The sequence below is a fragment of the Musca vetustissima genome, unplaced genomic scaffold (genome assembly GCF_032173495.1).
Source record: "Musca vetustissima isolate MV318-11 ecotype Yass unplaced genomic scaffold, APGP_CSIRO_Mvet_v1 utg16819, whole genome shotgun sequence".
Classification (NCBI taxonomy): domain Eukaryota; kingdom Metazoa; phylum Arthropoda; class Insecta; order Diptera; family Muscidae; genus Musca; species Musca vetustissima.
In genome coordinates, this window is record NW_026873453.1 from 17,170 (window position 1) to 42,803 (window position 25,634).

Genomic DNA, 25,634 nt, shown 5'->3' on the forward strand with positions numbered 1-25,634 from the left:
AGGTTAATGAAGATGAAATATTTACCTCTCCATCATCATCATCTTGGGACAAAACTTGACTTGGATTTAACAGCTTTCGTTTTGGTTGTAAAAATTTGAATGCCGGCGGTGTTGAACCCCGTGTGGGCGTTGTACCCGCACTCAATGGTGTTGTACTTTCCTGTCGACTTATATTTAGCATCGTTGGTCGTTCTTTGGCTATTGTTTCGCCGGGAGCCTGTTTTGTCGCCTCTTCTTTTTTCGTTGATTCACTAGCAGCCACATCTCGATCTCCCTCCCGACTAAGAGTCGTTGTTTCTTGTTTCTTAAAATTATATATTTTTATTGTATCCGAATCATCACTGGTCGTGGCTCCACCACCTACACCAGATTGTAATGATTGTTGCGACATGGTATCAAGAGATGATGATGATGTTGTTGTATTATCCTCCACCGTCATTACTACTTGAGCTGGTATGGCTTTGTATAAATCTGAAGCAGTTTCAGATTTTTCCACTTGTGGTGGCTGTACAGTTTCAGGCACTGTCAAAGTTGTTGGAGACTTATCGAATTTGCTTGATTTAGCCTAAAGAATATGGTGTAGTTATATGTATGCGAATGTGTGGGAAAAAGAAAAGAACATAAAAACCATATAGAAATATAAATTTTGTTAGTAAATAAATAAATATATAAAACAGGATAGGATATATGCAGGACAGAAAAACATATATGAAAGGAAAACAGGGTACATATGTTCGCCTAAAATAAAAAACTCCATCTTTCGTTCTACGATCTACTACTTTTACTACATAATTTTATGTTTAATAATTTCTAAAGAGAATAATGACATTTCTTCATAGATGAGAGTTTAGTATGCAGTTCCGATCAATACTTTTCTATGAAGCTTAAATATGAATCTATAAATATATCTTAATATTAAAATGCCAAACATCCATTGAATCCTTTACGTTAAAGCCAACTTCTTGATGTTCAAATAGCCTTCGAATAGTTTACCATATCCATCCCTTTCATTGATTTGCTTAAAATCGTTATGAAAAGTTTTCTAACTAAGTAATTTTAAAAATATATTTTTTCATTCCGTAATTTTTGTATCTATTTCATTAGGTGTTCTAAGTCGATAGATGACAATTTGGTGGTATAATGTATGTCTCGCTATTTTCCCAAGAGGTAATGGGTCTTGAACCATTTTTTTAGTAACTGTGTTCCGTCTATAAAATGGTTATTCAGATTCAGATAGCGTTGAACATTATGAACATCCATTATATTGCCCAAAAAATCGAAGTACATTAAATGGACCTCCAATAAAATCCCTGTACAATTTTCCATAATTTATGAAAAAGCCATTCTACAAAAATTGAATTTCTAGAAGCAAAATTAGTCGAGTTTATGCAACTAATAGCTATACAACAATCACCCCATAAAAATATGAATTTATGCACATTCTTCCAAACTGACTAGGAATTCAAATTATTTTGGAAATAATTTAAATAATATTGTTTAAAATAAGTACCAAAATACCGCAGCCCATTCCATGAGTCGAACCAACACTATTCTGGAAAAAGCTTCTATTCATGGTCACTTATTATAATTTACGTTCTTGGTGATACTGTCACTATGTGTGCTACGACATTAAGAAAATTTGACTTCGTGTTATGGAAGTTAGTACTACCATCACACACCCACACACTCAGAAGTTATTTCTTAACAAAACTTAAGGTTAATTTAGCTATGTTATTAAATGGAACTCTGCTCGAAACTGTTCCGATAGCTTTGAGATTATTTCTAGATGCCCCTGAAACCTAAATTTTTCTGCCAATAGGTTTTTAACCCACGTAAGAATTCGGAAGGCCAAAATACAGCCAATTTCTTTAAAAACTACGCATAGGATAATGGAAATAAAAAAAGAAACGGGACCTTTATATTGGTGTTGTCAGAACATGAACCCAAAATCTCGAATTGCAATAATTTCGTTCGGAAAATGTCAAATGTTAGGTTAAATGTTCGAAAATATTCAGGATTTTAAATCTCGATTCACACTTTCGGTATATGTAAGAAATGTCTTAAAAAGTTATCAGGATTCTTAAAGATTTTTCGAAAAAGAGCTTCCGAAAGTATTCATAGCTTATTCCGAATTTCGGAACAAACAGCCGACAATTTTCCTAACTTCGGATCAAACTCCGGTAAATTTCCTAATTTCATACCAAAGGCCAGTCATTTCGATAAAAAATAATTTCAGAATTTCAATTAAAACTTCTTAAAAATAACCAGGATTTTTATGTTAGATTTTCGAATAAAATTTTCGAAAGTATTCATTGTTTTTTTTTCGAATTTCGGATGCAACAGCCGATAATTGTACGAATTTCGGATCAAAAATCCGAAAAATTTCCGAATATCGTACCAAAGGCCCAATCCTTTTTTAGATTTTCTGAAAATGTATCCGAAAATCATTATATGTATATTCTGCCCATATTCCTATAGATTTGGATCCGAAATTGTACAAAAAATGTTTGATTTCTCTTTAAATACCGATTTTTACCCGTAAAAATATCGAATATCCCGTTAGATTTTTTTTCGACAACACTTAAGAATTCGAGGCACCTTCACACAATTTTTTTTCGATTGCGGTACGAATTCGGCATCAAAATCGGAACCTTTTGGAGAGAATGAACCTCGCAACAAATTGTTAGCTGGGATAGGACAACATTAAAATTGTATTGTACATACAATATAAAGAAAATGGAGCATACTTTTAGGGTCATTAGTTGCAGTTGAAAATTTCTTCTTAACTTTTGCATCGGCTTGCATTTAATTCTTTTTTGAGAATCCGTTCTAAGTCCATAATTTGTATCGTTTCTATTTTGTCATATTTGTGTAGCCTTATTTCCATATTGTTTCCTAGCTAAAATTTTAAAATATAAAACCATTACCAAAAATTTAAACAATTATCAAAACCAGAATCACCGCCATTATCATCACATTAATGGCGTTTTAGCTGCTTGTTCTGAATATAATCGTTCACCATTTTCGACATAGGTATATATGAAATATATAGTGAAATTTGTGAAATGTTTATAGTTGTTTTGAAACCGTAGTTAATAAACTTTTTTTGCTTGAGATATCAGGCTCCGTGTTGCAAACATTACTTTGGTCTGTTCTCGTACAACAGAAATGTATTATTTTTTTCAATATCATAAAGGAAAAATTTTTATCGTAATAAAATTTGTACATATTATTTGTAAGCAAAAATGTACAGTTTCTAACTTTCTAGAATTTTTGTTGGACATCGCGAAATAGGTTTAGTAACATTTTGTTAGTAGTTGTTGTCAAAACAAAAATGTTATATTACAACACAGCATAACAAACATACAACCCACAAAATGTAAATATTCACATCAAGAATAATATTATAGCTAGAGTTATTGTACAAGTTAATGTTAAACATATGGGTTAATTTACAACAACTACACTACATATAAACAATTCTATATAACAATTAATTTTAATTTACTACAAATTACAAGCACACCAATTATTAACATAAATTACAATTTTCTAAATTTTGAAGTGAAACAAATGTTGTTAGTAAAATTTTGTTATAACATTGTAGAGCCAGCAAACCAAATTAATTCAAACAATATCAAATAGATTATAATTCACATTGAATACAAACATTGAGGTTATGATTATTTTCAATTATTTTTTATTTTTCAGTTATATTGTACTTACCAATTTTGTTAAAAAACATGTATTTTTTTAGTTTTAATTTTGTCAGTATTTGATTTTTAGTTTTGTCAATTGTTTTCGTTTTTGTTTTTTAGAAAAAAGAAAAATTTTACTAAAACATTTGTTTCTGTTTGTTTTTTGTCATTCATTTATAAGAATTGTTCTGATTTATTTCATATTATTTTTTGGGGTATATAGAGGAATATTATTATAATTCAAAGCAAAAAATTATTATCAAATTCAAAATCAAACATTGTTAGATTACAAAAAGTAAAAATAATATAATTTTTTTAACTCAATTAAAAACAAATTTCTGCATTATAAATAATCATAATTGTTTAGGTGCGCACTCAAATTTCAATAACAAATGTTCATATATTTTTTGTAGGCTTACAACTAAGAAAAAAAGTAGTAACTATAACTAAAATTATTATTAACTAAATATTATTGATACAAACAAGCAATTTTATTTTTTGCCAATTTATTATTATTATTTCAAAATTAATTTCGATATAAAAATTTTCAAATTTCATATTAAAGTCATATTATATATTGGTTTGTTAATTGAGGTTAAATTTCAAATTAAAAATGGTATCGAAAACGTTATGGGGGAAAATTTATATATCATGGCACTATCAAAAAAAACAATTTCAAACTAAATTGCCTAGAAAAATAATTATAAGGGAAGTTGGTTAGGGAAGAAGGGAAACTCTGCTTATTTTAATTTTCAATTAAATTGAAGAAAGATATGTCGTAGTTTATCCTTAAAGTTATCTATTACCCTACCAGAATATACATTTATCCTATTTTTTATTTATAGCTTTGTTACCACTTGAATATTATTCTTTCTAAAACGTTGTGTAGTCTGACTAGTAACTAGTTGAATTCTACAAAGTTCCTGTTTCTGGATGCCCTGCAGGGAAAACCCACATCAAAATGTCAATCGATAATGAAAATCATATTCTCAATGGCGTCTTACTCCCGGTCGTTATATCTTGACATCCCGAAATAGGAGGGGTTACAATGTGAAAAAAGGCTTTGCCTGTTGTGAAATGTCAAACCAAATTAATTCTTTTCTCTTAATAGTTCCTAAATTCTAGTTTCGGAAACCTAATGCTTCTTCTTATTTCATTAATATTTTATACAGTAAGATATCTATGAATGTTTCAACTTCAAACTTACATCTAATATTAATTCTTGTGGAAGACTTCGCTTAATTTTTTTCCTATCATTTGTCTTGCCACCAAAAACCCCACAGAACTAAAACTAAACACTAAGTGAAAGGTTATAACACCCTTCACCAACAATTAAATAATTTAATATTTTAGAAATGACGAATATCTCTTCATATTTTTGCAATACACAATTTTGGCACTTGCAGAACAATTTGGACTGAGATTCAGATCAGAAGGACCAAAACACAATTAGAAACATTATTATGTATAGATATGTCAGCAAGGAATGCTAATCATTTGAAGTCCAGTTCGTTGATTTCCAAAGTCAAATTTCTCCCCAATGCAAATAGCATTGCCTCTTTAACATAAAAAATAGAGCATACTTTTAGGCTCATCAGTTGCAGGAGAAAATTTTTATGTTTTCTTCTGCTTTAATTTCATGTTTCTTTGAGAGAATTCCTTCTATGTCCCTGAATTGTCCCCTGCAATTTTCATATTTCACAATTTTTTGTTATTCCTAGCCAAACAAATTTTAAAATATAAAACCATCATCAACAATTTTCAGTTTACCCTCATCCCTGGCTTTTTCACTGAAACCATTTAGACAACTATCAACACCCGAATCACCGCCTTGATCATCACATTGTTGATGCCGCTTAAGTTTTTCACTCTGACTATCAACGTCCCCATCGTCAGCCTCTTCCATTTTCGGTTTAGCTATCGACAATTTTAGTCCCCCCTCACCATTAAAGAATTGTTGCTTTTCAAACAGGGGATTTAGGACAAAATCTTTGGTCGTTGCCGAGACAGCACGAAAACTATTACGTTTCAAATCCTTGTGCAGTAATTGTTTTTCAAATTGTGTCAAAACACTAGAATCCGGTTGATGATGACTGCATGATCTAGAGCTAACAACACTACCGCAACGACTGCTGCTGCTATTACCGCTGAATACACTTAACATACTCATGGTTCTACGTTTATTGGTGGTGGTATTCAAAGCTGAACTACTTTTCCATGAACGTTGTGATATTAAATCCAATTGGGGATCTTCATCGACACCCTCATCATCATAATTATCATTATATTCATAATTGTCTTCCTCATTGTTATACCGATAATTTCTATTGGAATAACGATGATGATGATGTGAATGACGATTTGATGAACGTTGAGGATAATAATAATCATCATTACTCTCATCGATATGATAATTTGAAGCCGATGTTGCTGGCCTACTACTACCAATCGATAATCTTTGTTGCATTACTGATGCTGATGATGGTGTTGGGGATGTTAAATTATGATTTAAATATTTAAGGGAACTAGCACGACGCACTGGGGTCGATAGCGTCCAATGACAATCGTTATTGTTGCTGTTAGTGGTTGTTTTACTTTTGCTGTTACTACTACTAGTTTTTGTATGATTCTCAAATGTTTCATTAATGTTCTTATTCTTGTTCATATTGTTGTTGATGTTGGTGTGATTGTTTGGCTTGTTTACCTCTGTTACTACATCCTTGCTAGTTGCAGCAATTTCACGCACCGGTGATGATACTTGTGATGATTTTGCCGAGCCGTCATTGATATAATAATCGCGACTGTATCTAAAAAAGGGAAGAAATTAAAAAAAAAAATTAGGTGTTATTAGGATAATATTAAAAAAATATCACAAATTCCATGGAACCAATCGAAGCTATTCAAATTATTTGTCAAAATTAAAATTGTGAATTAATTTTATAGTTTATGACTTTTATTTTATCCATAGTCTTCATACGACCTTTATATGAATGGAATGAAAATATTTATCACCTCATGGAAATAGACATCGATGGAAATATATGACTATTCTGATATCAAACTACCCCGAAGGCATGAACCAGTATCAATGTAAGTTTTTAACATATATTTCAACTTAAATATATATTAATATTTTTTTACAGATATTTCATTATTTTCCAAGCAGAGTACTTGGACCAAGAAGTTATAAAACTTTCATTCGCCTTCTTATAAAAAAAGGAATGAAAAATAATATATACGACACAGATGAGTATTCCGAAGAATTTTGACAGAAAAGGTTTCAAAATGTCCTTTTAAATTCTTTGATTGTCGTTTATATACCATCACTTTAACCTTACCTTCTATATTCATTTTCTCGTTGATTGGCTTCATCAGCTTCAACTTTGTCTTTGGTTAACATTTCCAGAGGGCTGACTTCTGTCGATGCATTTATATTAGGCAGATCAATGAAACGTTCTTGACTGCCGCTTATGCGACGTTTGAGAGCTTCCGGCGCATATGGATTATTGGGCATTTCAACAGCATTATACCATTTCTTGTATTCACGTTCTGCAATAGAACCTGAAAAGGAAAATTTTAATGATTTTTTTAATAGGAATAGGAAATCCATAACTATCACAACAATAAAATACTCCTTGACCTAACATTTAATATTAGCCTAGGGTGGTCTCACTCTAAACAAAGCTGAAATAAAATAAATAATGGATAAATATTTTGAAAATTAATTATAATGGACAAGTTTTGGAAGTGGAAAAACAAATACAATATTCATTTGCATATAAGAAATATTGATGGTCCTTATAAATTTAATATTAAGGGGATAGATTGTTTCCATTCCAAATTTTGTTCATTATAACCATTTCCGTTTTTATAAGAAAAACACAGACAGACAAACAAATAGACACATAACTTTAATGATTAAACAGATAAGAACACAACACAATTATACAACAATGATGAGAAGAAGGAGCCAACATCCAACAAATACAACAACATCGATGTTTTACGATAATACGAGGCATATTGGAGAGAGATATAGAGAGCAAACGAGCGAGCTATTACACCACACCGAGTTTATGAATTTTTTGATTGGTTGATGTTGCAGATCAAAGTTTATGATGATTTTGTATTAGTAGTAGTGAGTGTGGTACCTGGCAGGAATTTTCTCAGTGTGGTTATTCGATCATTTTCATCATCATCAGTTTCTGTTTCTTCCATTTTTGTTATCGTTTCCTGAGTCATGTCGTGGTTAGAAGATCCATTTAAAGTTATTGGGGTTTGGGTTAGTTGTTCTTCTTCTTGGTCTTTAGGGTTAATATCAGAGGTTTGTTGGTCGTTGATGGCGGTGGTGGGAGTATTTGAGTTAGTGGGGGTTATGGTGGTCGTATTATTGTTAGGTGGTGTACTATTAAGATTAGTATTCGTTGCGAGTTTATTTTCGTTTTGACTATCTGGGATAGTTTCATTGGCTGTGATATTAGTAGAGTTTGTATTAGTAGTAGAAGTGGTAGTAGTTGTATTAGTAAAATCTATTGTTGTAGTTGTATCATTAGTATTATTGCTATTGCTATTTAGATCTCTATTCTTGTTCTCCTCTAACTTATCAACTAAAGTATTATCCCCTCCTCCTCCTCCCTTCTTCCTTTCCTCAGTTATTTCATCTGAACTCAATGTTAAATCTTCCATTTCTTCGGTGCTGGTCAATCGACTTTTACCATCGTAGTCGTCGCCATCATCATCACCATCATCATCTGTCTGACTGGTATTATTAATGCTTAATTGATCTGAGAAAAGAATTGCATTAATAAAATTATATGAAATTTGAAAATTATTCGACACAGTTACAATGAACGTATCACTACTACAATCCTCATCATAATCATTGCAGGATAATGATCTTTGATGGCGGATAGATTTGCTTGTTGCTCTATCTACTATTGCAAGTGTGGGTGCAAGAGGAGGAGTTGCAGGTGATGTTGTTGCTGTTGTCGAACCACAACAACAACGATTACACATAGAATTAGAACATAAATCAGCGGTAGTAGTAGTAGTATTAGAAGAAGAAGAAGCACTAGTGGTGTTGGGACAAACATTCATTTGTGGTGGGATACAACATTCAGTGGTGGTGACATTGGGTGTTGTTAATACCTCAGTTTGAGAGGGAGGAGTTTTGTGAGTAATTACCTTCTCCACCTTCTCCTCTAATATTTCATCACAATCCTCCCTACTGGAATGATATGAATCGATGGTACTTAAAAATCTATGCATGAGCAGGGTACAACGACGACGACTTTCAAGGGCAGCCACAAGATGTTTATCTTGTATGTGTTTGTGGCAAATTGTTGCCAAGCTATTGGTGTTGGTATTGTTGTTGGGAGCAGATGTTGGTAGTGGTGGCGGTGGTGATGTTGGTGGTGTTATTGCGTGATAACCATCATCTAAACTCGGTGTGGTGTATTCAATTCCATATTGACGTTGCAATTTCATGATTTTGTTTGTTTTCGTTCGTTGTTCTTCGTTGGGGGTTATTTTCGTTGATTCGTTGGGGCTTTTTAATTCGTTTTCTGATTCGCTTTCCGATTCAGATTCTGTTTCGGTTTCGTTTGATTGTCGTGTTTGTAATGGAGAATGGATTTCCTCAAAAGATATACTTTGGGATTTGTCGCAAGGTTTTTTGTTTAGGGGAAGTTTTCGAAGGTGTTTGGAACTGCTTTCAGTAGTAGCATCGTATTCTTCAACCTCTTCAATGGAGGTTAGAGATGTTATGGCAGGTGATTTGGCCATTACTTTACTTATCTTAGGTTTGTCATAGTCATTGGATAATTTATTGGCTTCAATGGCACACTGTGGTGTGGTTAATATCTCTTCAGAGGTAGATATGTTCGGTTTCAAATCTTTGGTAGAGTTGTCAGTACTTTCATATTCCTTTACAAATACTGATTCAGGATAATCAGATTCTGTATGAACTTCTGAAACAAATTCAGAAGTTATATCTTTCTTGTTAAGGACTGAAATATTCAGAGCTGTTGTAGGCGTGTTAAACGGATCTAATTTTGATTGCATCATTTGCGTGGAATCCGAGTTCGGCATTTCTTCGATAATCATTTCAGATTTAGTTTTGTTGGAAGTCATAGTCGAAAGTATCGACTCAGGTACTATATCGATTTTAGAAGTTTTGGTAATTTCAAGTTTTGATCGTTTCTTTACATCGGAATTCGACTTTTGCATATCTGGTTCAACTATTTCTGATTTCGGAGAAGTGGTTTGATTTATAATATCTGGCATTGAAGTCTCAATAATATCGTCCTTGGTCTGATTCTCTTTATCATATTCTGATATGTCTTTTTTAATCATACCAGGTTCAAAATCGGACCTTAGAGTATCCATAATATCTAGTTGTAATGTATTTTCTTCTTTTATCATTGCAGATTCCATTGCTGGAGAAGACATGGCCTGGGCGGCCAAATTTAATGTAGAGGTATTATTTATTGAGGGTTCTGATTGTAGTGAAATGTCTATTAATTCGTCTTTATTATTTTCAGGCTTCGGTGCAGTTCCCTCTGCAGTAGAGTTCGGACTTTGGTCTACCAAATCGTAGACATCTATCAGCTGGCTTTCGTCTTGGATACCAGAAGTATTTTCCATCTGGTTTTCCTTTTCGATTTTTGAAACCCTTATATCTTCCTCGTCAGAACCATACCTCGAGGCCTCCGGTGGCACTGGTAAATCAACCGTAAGTACAAAAATTTCCTTAAAACGTTTATGTGAATCAGAACTTTCACTACGCTTATATTCCATGGATAAATCATCGGAGGAAACTTCAGATGATGGTATATATTTTTCACCGCGCACATTTTCATTTACCGTGGCTACAGATGCATCTGAACATGATGACAAGGATATGGCATCGCATCTTGTTAGGATTTGCAACTTTCTTGTGTCGCCCTGTTGCGGCACATTTAATAAAGCGGCATTAGGTTCGGAACCGCTACTGGAATCTTGATTTGTTGAGGAGCATGAGGATGAATCCAATGAGATTTCATCTAGGTAAATATTTTCAGCAGGAACTAATTTCGATTTTGGAATTTTAGATTTGATATTTGCGGTTGGGACCTCAGAGGAATTTGACGAGACCCTTTGTAGACTTGAAATTACTTCCTTTGCCATATTATTTTCTTTTGCGATAACCTCTTTAGAATCATTTTTCAGTTCTTTCGAAGTCATTTCATATTCTGAGGCAATAGATTCAATTATTTGATTTGCCGATATATCATATTCTATGGATGTTGATTTGGGCGCCAAATTCATTGTAAACTGCATATTTTCTTTTGAGGAGGTCAAAAGACGATTTTCTTGCTTCAATTCCATCTCATGCGTAGAGGAGGTCTCAAGTACCAAAACATTTTCCGTTGGCTTCCCCTGTTCGATTTTCTTATTTATTTCTAAACTTGTTGGCATATCTACTAAGGGAATTTGCGTGGGGCTTAATATACCTTCCATGAATGGTTTCTCCCTAATTGGAGCTTTGATTTCTGCATTAACAATTTTCCGACTGCCTTCAGATATCTCCCGAGAATCTGATTTCCGTACAGAAGAACTTTTCGGTGTATATGCCGGCATCATGGGCATACCCGTCATTAGTAACAGAGGTATGCGCGAACTTATATTGGGAGGAGTTTTCATTGTCATCATCAGGGGACCATCTGGAGGTGGCATAAAATCTTCCACTACGGTAGTATCCTCTGTAGTACCTGTAGATTCTAAAGAAGATATATGAACCTCTAAAGATTCCGAAAGGGTTTTGGTATTTAAAGGTTTCTTTAGCAAATCTTTTAAGTCAACACAAGGTGGTGGGATGTCAAGTGCTTCTGGTGGTTGCATTGGTAATTCAATAGAGTTTAAGGGATTTTCAACAATTTGATCAGGTGGCATTTGCTGCATAAGAATTTCGAGTGGTTTCTCAAAGGGGATTTCGTTGGAAATTGTAGGTGAACTCTTCTGGGATTCATTGGTGGTGGCAGAGGCTTTTGGTTGCGATATTAGGTCTCCAATGGAAGAAGGTTGCTCTATAAAATCTACTGGAGATTCGTTAGATTGAGGTAACTCCTCAGGTTCTATTATATTGGACGAAACTTCATTAATATCTTTGTCGTTTATTTTTTCAGTCTCCCCAGATTGCGATGTATCAACTTCTGGATCTATTTCAATCGATGTCACTTCATCTAAAGATTGTTCAGCGTTTATTGTGCCAGATATTGAAGATATCTGTTCCATTGTATTTTGTTTCGATGTCAGATCTGTTGTAAATGTTTCCATAAATTTTTGTTGTATTTGTTGTCGATTTGGCATTTGTTCTGATACTTCTATTCTAGATGATATTTCGAAAGTATTACTGGGACTTATATCTTGTATGATACCTGATGGGAAACCTGTTGGTTCCGCAACACTATCTTGTGCTGTCGAAGAAGTGGGTTTTAGTGGTTCCGACAAAGTTTCACATTTTTCCTCCGTATTTGTTGGTTCAATCGATATATCTAAACTTTGAATGGGAGAACCAGCAGGTTGAAAACCTTTCTTTGGGGACTGCTCTTCTGCTGATTTTACTTCAGTAGGTGGTGAACTTATGGATTGCTGTTTTATGTCAGAATCTAAAAGAACCTCGCTAGAATTAATTTGATTAATTTGATCTACTTCAGCTGTGGGGCTATCGGGAATCTCTTTCTGAGGTTGCAGGGTCATCGATTCCTTTACGATTGTTGGTGGCTGTTCTGTTGTTGGCACTTCGGAAGCTGGTGTAAAAGTTTCTTGGTTTTCGTTTGAATCTAAAGGAATTTCACCTGGCATTTTTTCTATTTCAGATTGCGGACCATCAGCAGAAGGTACCTCAGAGGTCGAAATCGCTATTTCTAAAACTATTATCGGTTCTTCTTTAATTACTTCATTAGTCTTTTGAATTTCTTCTTCAGTAGCTGCTGGAATGTTTACATCTTGTTCTACTGCTTCAGATTTAAGAAGATCAGAGGAGCGATTATCAGATTGAACCACACGTTCTGCGGAGACTTCAGAAATAGTAGATTCAGATTTTTCTATAATTTCTTCTTGGCAAGCTGCTGGATGGAATACCTCCTGATTTTCTGACGAATCTGATGTTGTAGATTTAAGAATATCGACTGTTGGTAAATCAGTTGAATTTATTACAGATTCTGAAACAATGGACGGAGTCTGTTCTATGGATTCTAAAACTTGGGCGGAATTTTCTGCAGCGGGTTTCACAGATTCCGAAAGTTTTGTCGATGATGTTTCTATAATTTCTTTGGTCTCTTTAATTTCTTCTACAGTTGCTGCCGGAATGAATACCTTTTGATTTTCTGAATTTATCACAGATTCTGAAACGATAGGCGGATTCTGTTCTATTGATTCTTCAGTAATCTTTGTGGTTTCCTCGGAAGTTTTAGAGGTGGAATCCTCAAGGTTTTGGGAAATTTCAACAGTTTCCTTTTCTTCTTTCGTAGTAGGTTCCTCAAGTGAAGGTATTTCCGAAGCTGAAGGAAGAGAATATGTTTCCGTAGGTGTTTCATCAGCCTTTATTATTTTTTCTTCATATGCGGGACGGACAATTTCTTTTTGTTGTGGAGCATCGGTCTTAGATTCGGAAATGTTTGCCGACGATTGTTCATTTTCGTTGGATTCTGTGGGTATTTCACTTGTCGTTACCGTATCTGTTTCTTTTTCTACTTCCAAAGAAGTTTTCTCAGTTGGCGGAATCACCAATTCCTGTGGAATTTCTTCTTCATTCGCTGAGACAGGGGTAACTTCTTGCTTTTCTGAAGAATATGCGTCAGGTTTAGTAACTTGAGATGTTTCACTGTCTGTGGGCTGAATCACAGATTCAGAAATTTTTGTCGAAGGTTGGTCTGTTGATGCTGTGCTATTCTTTGTGATTCCTTCATCAGTTTTTGAAGGAATTGATACTTCCGGTTTTTCAGAAGACTCGGAGATAATTTCACTTGAAGCAACGTTTACCACCTCAACTGTTTCTTTTCCCACTTCAGTTGTCATAGATTTCTCACATGGCTGCATCTCAGATTCCGGAATGTTGGCTGAAGATTGTACCTCTGTGGTGTCGCCATACTTTGTGATTTGTTTCTCATTTTCTTTAGCATTCGCTTCAGATATTGGAGCTGTAACATTCTCAGGTTGTGGGATCACAGTTTCCGAAGTTAATGCTGGAATGTCGGCTTTAATATTTTCTGAAACTTCTTCCACATTTGCTTTTTCGGGTTTCAAGCAGCTTATTTCCCCCTCTTTTACAATATACTTTGTGGAATTATCTTCATTGGAGGCTTCCATAGCGGATGCCAATTCTTCGGCTAACGATACACTACGTGGTAATTCAGATGCTGGCGGCATATCGTCACCAATATCAACAACATCTGTTTCAATTTCCGTACTAGGAACCTCTGCAGAAGAAGTAGATTCCGCCACATCTGCACTTACTTCAATTAAAGCTGATTCTGGCAATGGAATGTGATCATCTGGCTGAGATGTAGAAGCGTTTACTGATTCAATAGCTTTATCTACAGTTTGTGATATTGTGGAATCTTCTGATATGACATCCTCAATGGGACATACTTCTGATTCAGGAGTTTTATTTTCTATAGTATTTGTTGCTTCCATAGTAGCTGCATTTGAATAATCCTGCCCAGGTGGAACAGTTTCAATATTAGCTGAGGAAGTCATCACATCACTTTCTCCTGGTCCAGAAGATTCCTTTTCAATGGTTTGTTCTTTTTCCAATTCCGTTGATTCTTTTGTGGGCTTTTGAAGCGATGTTTGTGGAGCAGAGGTAGCGGAACACACTTCTGGTACAGATGATAATGCATCATCGGTAGATTTGACTTGGTCATTTGTCGATTCAACTAATTTTATTTCAGAAGACACCTTCTCTAGAAGCGATGCTTGATCAGGGATTGCAGAACAAACTTCAAGTTCAGAAGCCTTCACGTGGTCAATTGTAGTTTCTGTAGAAGTTATTGTCTTTTCAACATGTGTTGTGGATTCCGCCGATTCTGAACCGGATTCTTTATCAGTTGCTGAAATATCTGCCACCTCTTGAGCTGTGGTCGTGTTAGGAACTGTGTTATCTGAATCATTTTGTGATATCGACGCGGACTCAGTCGAATTATTTTCTCCGGTGTTCGGTTCTATTTGATTCTTTGAAGCACTTTCGACAAAAGTAGTATCCGTTACGGAAGTACTTAAAGGCATTTCAGTAGAAATTTGATCTTCTGTCACAGAGGAAGAAGTATCAGCTGTACTAATTTCTTCGTGAGGCGTAGCTGACGTGATATCTGTAACATCAGCAGTCGAAAAGGATTCAGATGGTGGAATAGGAACTTTCTCTTCTGTTGTTTGTTCGTCTATTTGAATAGTGATATTCTCTTCCGTTGAACCAGTAGTTTCAATAGCATTTTCTGAGGTAGTTTCATTGTCGACTTTCTTTTCTGCAACTTCTTGAACTGATTCAGATTTTTCTTTAGGATTCTCATGCACCAACTTGTCATCTAGCTTCGAAGTTTCTTCAGTGCACGTTTCTTGTACAGTGCCTTCTACTTCTTTCAAAGCAGTTGGCTCGAAAGAAACCTTATCAGTCTTTTCTGAATAACTGTGAGCTGTATCTGCACAGTCATTTGGTCCTTTATCTTGAATTCCATCTAGTTTCTCTTGGGGAACCGTCGAAGATTCGGATACAGAAACGTCAGATGATGCAACATCCGAGACTGTAGACTTTGATTCCGGGGCTTCAATAAAACTGTTGTCACTTGGAATTGTTTTTGTATTTTCATCAAGAATTTCTGAAACTTTAGATTCTTGCACATCTGAAGTTCGAGTTTCTGACGCTTCGCCTTCGGCATTGGCTACCGGTGTCGATGGAACCTGTGACTTTTCACTTTCTGTTGTTATAGTTTTGGAAATACAAACTTCTGCAGCCTGACCTTCGGATACAGGAACATCAGAGGCTGCAGTTACTAATTCTGTTTCCGATGCTGCTACCTCGGATCCTTTATCTTGAATTCCATCTAGTTGCTCTTGGGGAACCGTCGAAGATTCCGCAATGATAATTTGTTCTGGTTGAGATGATGTAGTAACTAAAGGAATTGTCGTTAAACTATTTTGAAGTTCAGCTTCAAGGGGAGTGGGAACCTCTGATGTTGATATTTCTTTGACCTGCGGGACAACTGAGGATTCTGGTTTTGTTTCAGCATTTGATACGTTATCCTGGTTATTAATTGAATTCTCTTCAGGACAAGTATAAACTTCGACAGCTCCAGAAACCAAAGGCACATTTGTAGCAGATTCTTCCGGAACTACAATAGGGCTTTGTTGCGAGGAGGTAACATTTTCTGTACTTCCAGGAGCCGATTGGGTATCTGTCTCTGGTGTTTCACCTTCCACAGCATTATCTGAAGTTTCCGCTACTTCTGTTTCTGGAGTTAGAACTTCTATAGGTGTAGTTCCTGTAGGTATAAATTCGGATGCTTCACCTTCCAATGTTAGTGTTTCCGATATTGAAACTTGTAATGTTTGAGATTCCGGTGCTGGAACTTCTGTTGAAACTTCATCTGATTCTTTGCACTCCTCCTGACTTTTGATAACAATCTCCTGAGGAGCAGAAATTGAAAGAACTTCTTCTGCAGCGGGTTCTTTAGGAACTGTTGTTAAACGCTCTTCTGGTGATGTTTTTTCTTCGACCTGCACAAGACTAACTTGTGTTAAAACAGTAGATTCTACATCAACTTCCGAAGAAGTTTCTATCTTTAATGAGGTCTCATCATCAACATCGGTTCCATTTTGGGATACATTTTGAATATCCGGTTTTAATACAGTGACTTCAGATGAAGGAGTATGTGTTGCTGAAGCTTCCGAAGTTGGGATTTCTACTTCTGTTGACGTGCAGCCGGTTATCGTTGAAGTTTCTATGTTTGGTAGAACTTCTGATGGTTGTTCTTGTATCTGTTTATGACTAGTGTCCGGTTGTTGTAAACAAGAAGATTGTTCAATCACTTCCGAAGATTGTTCATTCACTGTTCCGTTTTCTGGTACTATATATACATTCACAGTTTTAGCATCATGAATTGTGATGGAATTCACCTGAGATACCGTGTTGCATTCCGCAATTATTTCTGGAAATACTGGAGTCTCTGTTGTTGTAGTCTCTGGTGCAGAGACATCAGAAATTTGAACCTCTGTTGCAAGAACTTCCGAAGTAGGAACGTCTGTTACTTGATCTTCCGATGATGCAGCTTCTGAGACTGCAGACTTTGGTTCTTGAGCTTCAATAGAATTGCACACATCAGGAATTGTGATTGAACTCTCTTCAAAAATAACGATATTTTCAGGAACTTCTGAAGGTTTTGATTCTTGAACATCGGAAGCTCGTGCTTCGGATGTTTCACACACTGTCGCGGCTACAGGTATTTGTGGAACCACTGATTCTCCTGTTTCTGTGGCTATAGTTTGTGATATACAAACATCTACAGTCTGAGCCTCGGATGCAGTAACGTCAGATGATGCAGCTTGTGAGACTGTAGACTTTGAATCCGGGGCTTCAATAAAATTGTTGCCACCAGGAATTGTGTTTGTATTTTCTTGAGGAATATCGATATTTTCAGAAATTTCTGAAACTTTAGATTCTTGCATATCTGAAGTTCGAGTTTCTGACGCTTCGCCTTCGGCAATGGCTAGCGATGATGATGGAACCTCTGACTTTTCACTTTCTGTGATAATAGTTTGGGAAATACAAACTTCTGCAGCCTGACCTTCGGATGCAGGAACGTCAGAGGCTGCAGCTACTAATTGTGTTTCCGATGCTGCTACTTCGGATGCTAATTTTGTTGATTTTTTTTCTTCGGGAACCACGGTGCATTCAACAACAGCTGCTTTTGCATCGGTAACTGAAGGTCCTGAAGATTCTGATACAGAAATTTCTATAGCTTCAGCGTCTGTAGCTTCCGATGCTTGGGAATCTAATACTTTCATGTCTGGAGATGGAGCTTGTGTTGCCGCAGAATCTTCAGATTCCTTATTTTCCGTTGGTGGAGCCTGTGGATCCAAAATTTTTTTATCGGTTACAGTATTTAAATTATCTAGCTCTTTTGAATTCTGCAATCCAGAAGAATCTTGGGGAGTATCTGAAGTATCTGTGGTGTTACATTCAATTTGCACAGTTATAGGATTCTCCTGTGTAACAGCAGAACTTTCTGCTGGAGCTTCTGAGACTGAGAGTGTTTCCGATATTTTTGCTTCCTGAGCTTCTGATTCAGCCAAAACTGCTACTAAAACTTTGGAATTTGGGATTGTTGGTGTTGGAGCCTCTGATGTTGGTATTTCTGATGACGTAGGAGTTTCAGATGCTGGAGGAATTGATGATACTGTTTCTGATGCCGTATAGTTTGATGTTGACACTGGAGCTTCTGATGTTAATACTACTTCCGATGTTTTTGTCGCTGGAGCTTCTGTTTCTGTTATTGTAGCTTCTGATTTTGGAACTGCTGTTGTTTCTGAGGGTTCTATTTCAGTATCTATTGAGGCATGAGATTCCGATACCGAAGCTTCTGTCATAATAACTTCTGTTACTGGAGGAATTGGTGCGACAGTTTCTAATGTGGAATCGTTTGTTGCTGATGATTCTGACACTTGTACTTCTGCCGATGAAGTTTCTGGGATTAATGTTACTTTCGCGGAATCTTCGGACGCGGTTACATCAGATTTTTCTATATTTACATTTTCTACCTCTGTTGAAGCTACAGCGTCTAGCATAGTAACTTCCTTCACCAAAACATTTGATAATGGAGCTTCTGAAGCCCCAGAAGATGTTTCCATGACGTTCGGATTATTTTCCGAAGAGTCTCCAGATTTTAAAATGAGTTCCTCGGCGGGTTCTTGCGTTGGATTTTCGTTCTCTACGGAAATAGTTTTTTCATCTGTTGACAGTTCTAAAGCTACATTATCGGAAGGAACTGATATATGTGGTATCTCAGAGGGTTCATTACCGGAAGTAGGTGGATTTTTAGTTAAAGTTTCTTCTTGACTCGAATCTATTGGAGCAGTTGAGGGTAATGTGACATTGGTGTCAATTTGGGAGTCTGTACAGGATTCTGCAGTTTCAGTCTTTTCTTCTGGAGTTTCGTAAGTATCGAATTGTTCTGTACTTTCGGGAGGAACTGAAACTTGTTCTTGGGGAGGCACTTGGGAAAGAGTTGTTGATTGTATTTCACTAGGTTTATCAGAGGTTTGATTATCGGTAGTAGATAGAGCTTTGGCAGAAGAGTCTTCTTGACTTGATTCTATTGGATCAGATGAGGTGTCAATTGGAGATTCTGTACAGGATACAACAGTATCACTCATCTCATGTACAGTTTCCGTAGATTTAACTTCTAACTGTTCTGAATTATCTGGAGAAACTGCGGATTCTGTTTGGAGAGATACATTGGAAGCTTCTGCTTGAGGAGGAACAGTAGTATCTTCGATGGTATTTGGAGAAGTTGTTGGTGTTTCTATAGGCTCATCAGAGGTTTGGTTATGGGAAGCAGGTAGAGAGGTGTCATCTTGACTCGAATCTATTGGATCAGTTGAGGGCGGAGTGGTATTGGTCTCAATTGGGGACTCTGTACAGACTTCACTCTCCTCAATTGTGGGTTTAACTTCTAATTGTTTTACATTGTCAGGAGAAACTACGGTTTCTGGTTGAGGAGTTACATTCGAGATATCTGCCTGAGGAGCAGCTATAGTATCTTCGAGGGTATTTGGAGTAGGGGTTGTCTGTATGTCAATAGGTTTATCGGATGTTCCATTATCGGAAATAGCCTCTTCTTGAGTTGGTTCTATTGGATCAGTTGATGACGGTGTGGCATCTGTGGCTATTTGGGGTATTTCTGTAGGTTGAACTTTCAATTGTTCTACATTGTCAGGGGAAACTGCGTCTTGTGGTTGGGGAGATACTGTTGAGGCATTCGTCTGAGGAGGAACAATAGTATCTTCGAGGGTATTTGGAGAAGGTGTTGTTTGTATTTCAGTTATTAGAGGATCTGGTGATTCACCTGTTTTGACTTCAGATGGTTCCGCTACTTTAACTACCACGATTTTAAGAGTTTCTTCAGTTTCGCTATCTTTCGAAATCTCAGTTGTTTCGTCCGAAAGTAAAGCAGGGGTAGAAATTTCCTGTTGAGGTAATTCCTTAGCTGTTACTTCACATTGCTCTGAAATTTCTTCAGTTGTGTCCGGAGAGGTTGTGGGAGCTTTGCATTGATTCGTTGGTGAATCGTCTGCTGGTGCTGTTGAATCGTTCACTTCTTTTACTACTGAAACTTCGTCGCTTACTTGAATCGCTGATGCAGAAGGAGCTATTTGTTCGGCAATATCTTGAACCTGTGATGCAGACGAATTTGTTTGTTCTGATGTAGATTCAGGGGATGGTCCTAATTCTGGAATTTCTGCTATTGAACCTTCCGAAGGGGCTAACTCCTGTGCTTGAACATTTGTTGTTTCTGCCAAAGTTCCGGCAGTGTCTGCTATTGGAACTTCTGTTGCTGATGTTTCAGGTACTGCAGTTTCTGATAGTGGGGCTTCGGGTGAAATGATTTCAGATGTTATAGTTTCAAAGGTTGTTGTCTCTGAAATCTCCGATTTTAAATTAACGGATTCTTGTACATTAGATGTTACGTCTGATGCGGTTGTCTCTATTTCTGAGGTTGCAGATTCTGAAGCTGAGGTTTGTATTTCGGACACATGCGTTTCTGTTGCTAGCTGTTCTGATACTGAAACTTCTGAGGGTGCATCATCAGACTTAGATGTTTCAGATGCTGGATGTTCTGGTTCTGAAACTTTTGTTGTTTCACAACCTGATCCATCAACGTCTGCGGAGCTAGCTTGTAGAGCTGCAGCTTCTATTGCAGGAATATTTGCTACCGTTGTTTCTGATACGGTATTTTCCGGTCCTACAGATTTTGATACTGAAACTAAGGATTCAGTTTCCGTTGCTGGTGTTTCTGATATTGAAGTTTCAGATAGTGAAGGTTTTAAATCCGGAACTTCTGTTTGTGATACAAGAGCCTCTGAAGTTAGTATGACTTCTGAGTTTTTAGTTTCCGATACTGGCTCTTCTGTTCCCGAAACGTTTGATGCTGAAGATTCTGTCACTTGAATTTCTGTCGATGAAGCTTCTGAGACTGTAGTTTCTTTCGCAGAATCTTCTGAATTTGTGACATTAGATTCCGAAATATTTGTTGCTGGAGTTTCTGAAGGTGTTAGTGCCTCAGTTTCGAACAGAGGAATATTGGAGGCCTCAGATACTGAATCTTCTGATTTTGCAACTTCATTTGATATTGATTGGTGGATTTCCGATACTGAAACTTTTGAGGCAGAATCATCTGATGTTGGAGTTTCTGATACTGCAACTCCTGAGGATGAATCTTCTGATACTAAAGCTTTGGAATCAACAGCTTCTGTCGTTACATTTTGCGGTGCAGCATCTACTGCTGATGCAGCTTCAGATGCTGACAGTTGGACTTCCGTGTTTTCGGTTTCAGTGGACGGATTATCTGATACTTGAGTTTTTGTGGATGTAGCGTCTACAGTAGCAACTTTTTGTACAGAACCTTCAGAAGTTGGAGGTTCGTCTATTGGAAGTTCTGAGGATTTTGTTTCTGCTGGAGTTTCAGAGGTTACGGCTTCTGAATCAATAGTATCTGAACTTTGTGGTGGCAGGACTTGTAATACCGTAGATTCTGATACATTAATTTCCGGCGATTGGGCTTCTGTGGCTACATAATCTGTTGAGGGATCTTCTAGTGTTGGAGCTACTGGCACCGGAGCTATTGTGTCTTCAGTTACACAAACTTCTGACGATAGAGCTTCTGTGGCTGAAGCTTCCGACACTGGAACTTCTGACTTTGGAATATCTGCTACCGAATTCTCTGATAATTTGGATTCTGGAGCCGGATCTTTCGATACTGAAGCATCTTCTGATACTAGACATTCTACTGGAGGAACTTCTACTTCAGAAGCCTCTTCAACATTTGTTCCGGTGGTTTCTGGAGGTTCAGATTCAGCAGAGACTGCCACTGGAAGAACTTCTATTTTAGAATCATCTTTAACATTTGATTCCATGGTTTCTGAAGGTTCAGATTCAGTTGAAACAGCTATTATCGTAGATTCAATAACCTCATTCTTTGGAGATGGCTCTGCCACCACTGTGTCTTCTGCGGAAGTTTCTTTTGAAGCATCTGGAATCTGTATCGCTTCCGAAGATTCCACTGTTTTCTCAGTGGTTTTGACTTCGTCCGTGGATGTGACATTTCCCTCACACGTTTCCTTAGAAGCGTCCTGTGGCTGTATTACTTCCGAAGAATCGGCTGCCGATTCAGTTGTTCTGATTTCTTCCGTCGATGTGACATTTTCATCAGGCGCAATATCGGTTAGATCATTATTATTAATTTCAATTTGTACTGGAGGATTTACAACAACTGCTTCACCAGTTTCTGTTGACTCAGCTACTTGTGGTTCTGAATTAGCATTATCTTGACATACTTCAGATTCTATGTTTATGGAATCTGTGATTGCTTCTTCATTACCACAATCTGAAACAATATTGTTCTCGGATGAGATGATGATTTTGGTTATGTCTTCATTTGATTTCTTATTACCAGGCGATTCCAGTGGTGTTTGATAATCTGTGTGTAGTTCTGAGGGTGGAGTTTTATATGCATCAGAATCTGAATCCATAGAAGGTGATTTGCATATTTTTAGATTTTCCGTATCCGGAGAATTGGTAATTTCAATGGAAGTTGTAATTTCTGAAGTTGATTCTGTGGTGGGAACAATATCTTCAACAACTGGGGTTGGATTTCCCTCAAATGTTGGCTTAGAGACAGGTGTTAATGCCGATTCTTCGGTCAATTTGGGTACAATAGTTGTTGTAAGTTTATCACTTTCCTTAGATGTTGGTACTTCCTCAAGAGTTGCTTCCGGTACTACAGTAGAAGGTTGTTCGGATTCTATCGCCTTTTCCGGAATATATTCTTTAGGTGCTTCAACAGGTTGTTCTATTGCTAAAGGTACTTTTGAATCTTCTGATGAAGTTTCCGCTGTAATATCTTCAGTTTGTTTCTCTACTGAAATCGGTTCGGTTATTGGTTTCTCATCATTTGAAGCTTTCTCAGGTAATTCGACCGATATTGGTTCTGTTGATACTACTTCTGACGGAGAACTCATTTCAGCGGTTGCTTCAGATACTTCTGTAGTCTCCTTCTCTTTCTCAGTTGATTCCGCTACAGTATGTTCTGGTTTATCAGATTCCATGGAACCGACTGGCTGTTCAGATGTTGTCACTGAGTTTGGTTCTGTTGATGTGACTTGTGAAATTTCTTCATTAGTTTCCTTGGATATAGTTTCTGTACAGAGATCCTTCTCGGCTGGAGGTTCTTTTTCGTCTATTGATTTCTTAGGATCTGCTGAAGCTGCCTCTGATAAAACAAGAGTATCCTTAATATTCGCTTTCTCTACTTTTGAAGAAGTTGTTTCTTCAACTGCAATTGGATCGATTTCGGATGGAGGCGGACTACCTTTAACTGTATCCTTAGCCACATCCACTGAAATAGTTTCTACAGGGGTGACTTCAGGAACAGCTGAGAATTCATCTACAATATTCTCAGAAGTATTTTCATTTGAGTCGGCCCCTGATAATTTTGAAACTTCCGCTACTATTTCTTTAGACTCTGCTTCTGAAGGCAGTTTAAAATCTTTCAAGCATTCCTCCTTTTCAGTTGGAATTACTTCGTCTGTTTTCTCAGACACCTCAGGTGATGGGGATTCTTTAACTGGACTTGGAGTGGACTCTGTTACAATTGGAGCTGGTTCAAGCGTTTCCGAAGAAACTCCAACAGATGGAGAAGTGGATTCTACCACTTGACTTGAGGTGGACCCTGTTTCAATTGGATTATTCTCAATTGAAGATGTTTCAGTTGTTTGCTCGGATACTTCAACAGAAGCTGGTTCTATGCCTGGATTATTATTGGCATCAGTTTGATTTGGTATGGTCTCTGTTTCAGTGTGAACATCTTCGACTGGTTTCTCCGAGGTTAATTCTTTTGAAGTTTCCTCAACTAGAGTAACATTTTCTTCTTTTACTCCCACCAAAACGGCCGGGATTTCTTCAACTGTTTTCACAGAATCATCTTTTACAGATGTTGAGACTGCCTCCGATGCTTCAGGTATTGCTTCGAATGTCTCCAGAGGAGCTGGTATTGTATTTGCTTCCGTGGGAGTGGGTTCTGAGGTTGTGAGTACCTCAGATTTTGCAGGTTTTTCTTCGATCGGCTCCTTAGTAACAGTAATTGGATTCGATTCTACGGGATTGGTTTTTGAAGGGTTTAAAGTTTCTTTAGATACCACGATAGGATTTTCCACATCTTCATGTGTTGACTCTACAACAGTTTCTTGTTGGCTTGTAACTTCAGTAGAAATCGGTTCTTTATTATCATCTTCATCTTCATGTGTTGACTCTGCAACTGTTTCTTGTTGGTTTGTAACTTCAGTAGATACCGGTTCTTTATTATCAGAATCTGCCGTGGAAGTTGCCTCGGATACTGGTTTTGGATCCATTGGATTATTAACTTCTGGAGCAGATTGGACTTCTAAAATTTCCACAATCGTATTCTTATCTCCTGGTATTTCCTCCGATTCAGAGGTAGTAGAAGTCTTTTCTTCTGATTCCTTTGTCTCGGCAGATGGTTCTTGTTCATTGGATTCTTTTGTCTTCTCGACTATGACATTATCTTTTGTATCCTCCCCAGATTCTGAAGGTAATTTCTTCTCTACTATTTCAGTTGTTGGTGTTTCCTCAGTGGGAACTTCTAATAGTTCCTTCTCTTTTACATCTTCCTCCGCTTCTACAACGGTTGGGAGTTCACTTCCTTCAGACGGCTGATCTTCAGTATTTGTTGATTTATCTAACGAAGCTTGGTGTGAAATAGTTTTCGAAGGAACTTGTGATGGTGGTATGTCCGATGAATCCTGTCGATCTTCCGAGGTTTTATCCGGTTTTTCTGAAGAAGGTACATATTCTGCGTCCGTTTGAGATGCAACGGAATGGTCTTTAGATTCCATATTTGCTGCAGCAATTTCTGTTGGACCAGCCACAGAATTAGCTTCTTTATTATTATCGGTTGAAGGTTCATCTGCAGAACCTTCAGCTATATCATCAGATACATTTGGTTGTGTTTCTTTTTTCAAGGGCTCATCTCCTTTTTCTTTATTTTCCACGTCTGGAGATAAATTGTCTGTAACCGGGAGTGTAGTTGGGCTCAATGTTACTTCTTGAGTTGTAGTAGTGTCACCTGTTGATTCTTTAGCAGGAGATTCAGTAGGTACAGATTTATCAGAGGACTTTTCTTCAGGAAGTGCAGTTGGTTCTTCGGAACTTGTGATATTCATTGCTGATGTTTCTGCAGGCAAAACAGCTTCGCCTTCTTTAGAAACCTCAGTTTTCTCCTTAACAACGTCTTCTTCAACTTCGGGAGGCTTTTCCTGACTAAGTATTTTTGGTTCTTCGGAAATTATGGTATTATATGGTGCTGTGGTTGATGAAGAGGAAATGATTTCCTGTTCATTGGGAGTTGCAATTTGCTCCTTTACCAAATTTGGTTCAGCATCAGCAGAATTTCCTGTTGGAATTTCCGATTCTTTTGGAACATCTGGTATAGTAGTAGAAGGTTCTTCAATATCGTCGGATAATGTGGAATCCGATTTAATTGCGGTTTCTTTATCACATACGGGAGGTTCTGACACTATAGAATCTTCAGCAACCTGAGCATTTGAAGATTCTATCTCGGAAACTTTTTTGCCTTCTAAGGATGGTTTCTGGGTATCCGATTCAAT

General features: G+C 36.9%; 1 protein-coding gene across 1 annotated transcript in view; it reads right to left on the bottom strand.

Annotated features, from left to right (window-relative positions):
* Positions 1–25,634, bottom strand: part of LOC133325270 (serine-rich adhesin for platelets) — a 103,289-nt gene that overhangs the window by 743 nt on the left and 76,912 nt on the right. Inside the window, exons 10-13 of the mRNA XM_061534061.1 lie at positions 7,850–8,482; positions 7,037–7,259; positions 5,469–6,505; positions 26–522 (exon numbers count right to left, since the gene is read on the bottom strand). Coding sequence (XP_061390045.1) covers positions 26–522; positions 5,469–6,505; positions 7,037–7,259; positions 7,850–8,482 — 2,390 coding nt within the window. The remainder of the gene's footprint in view (positions 1–25; positions 523–5,468; positions 6,506–7,036; positions 7,260–7,849; positions 8,483–25,634) is intronic.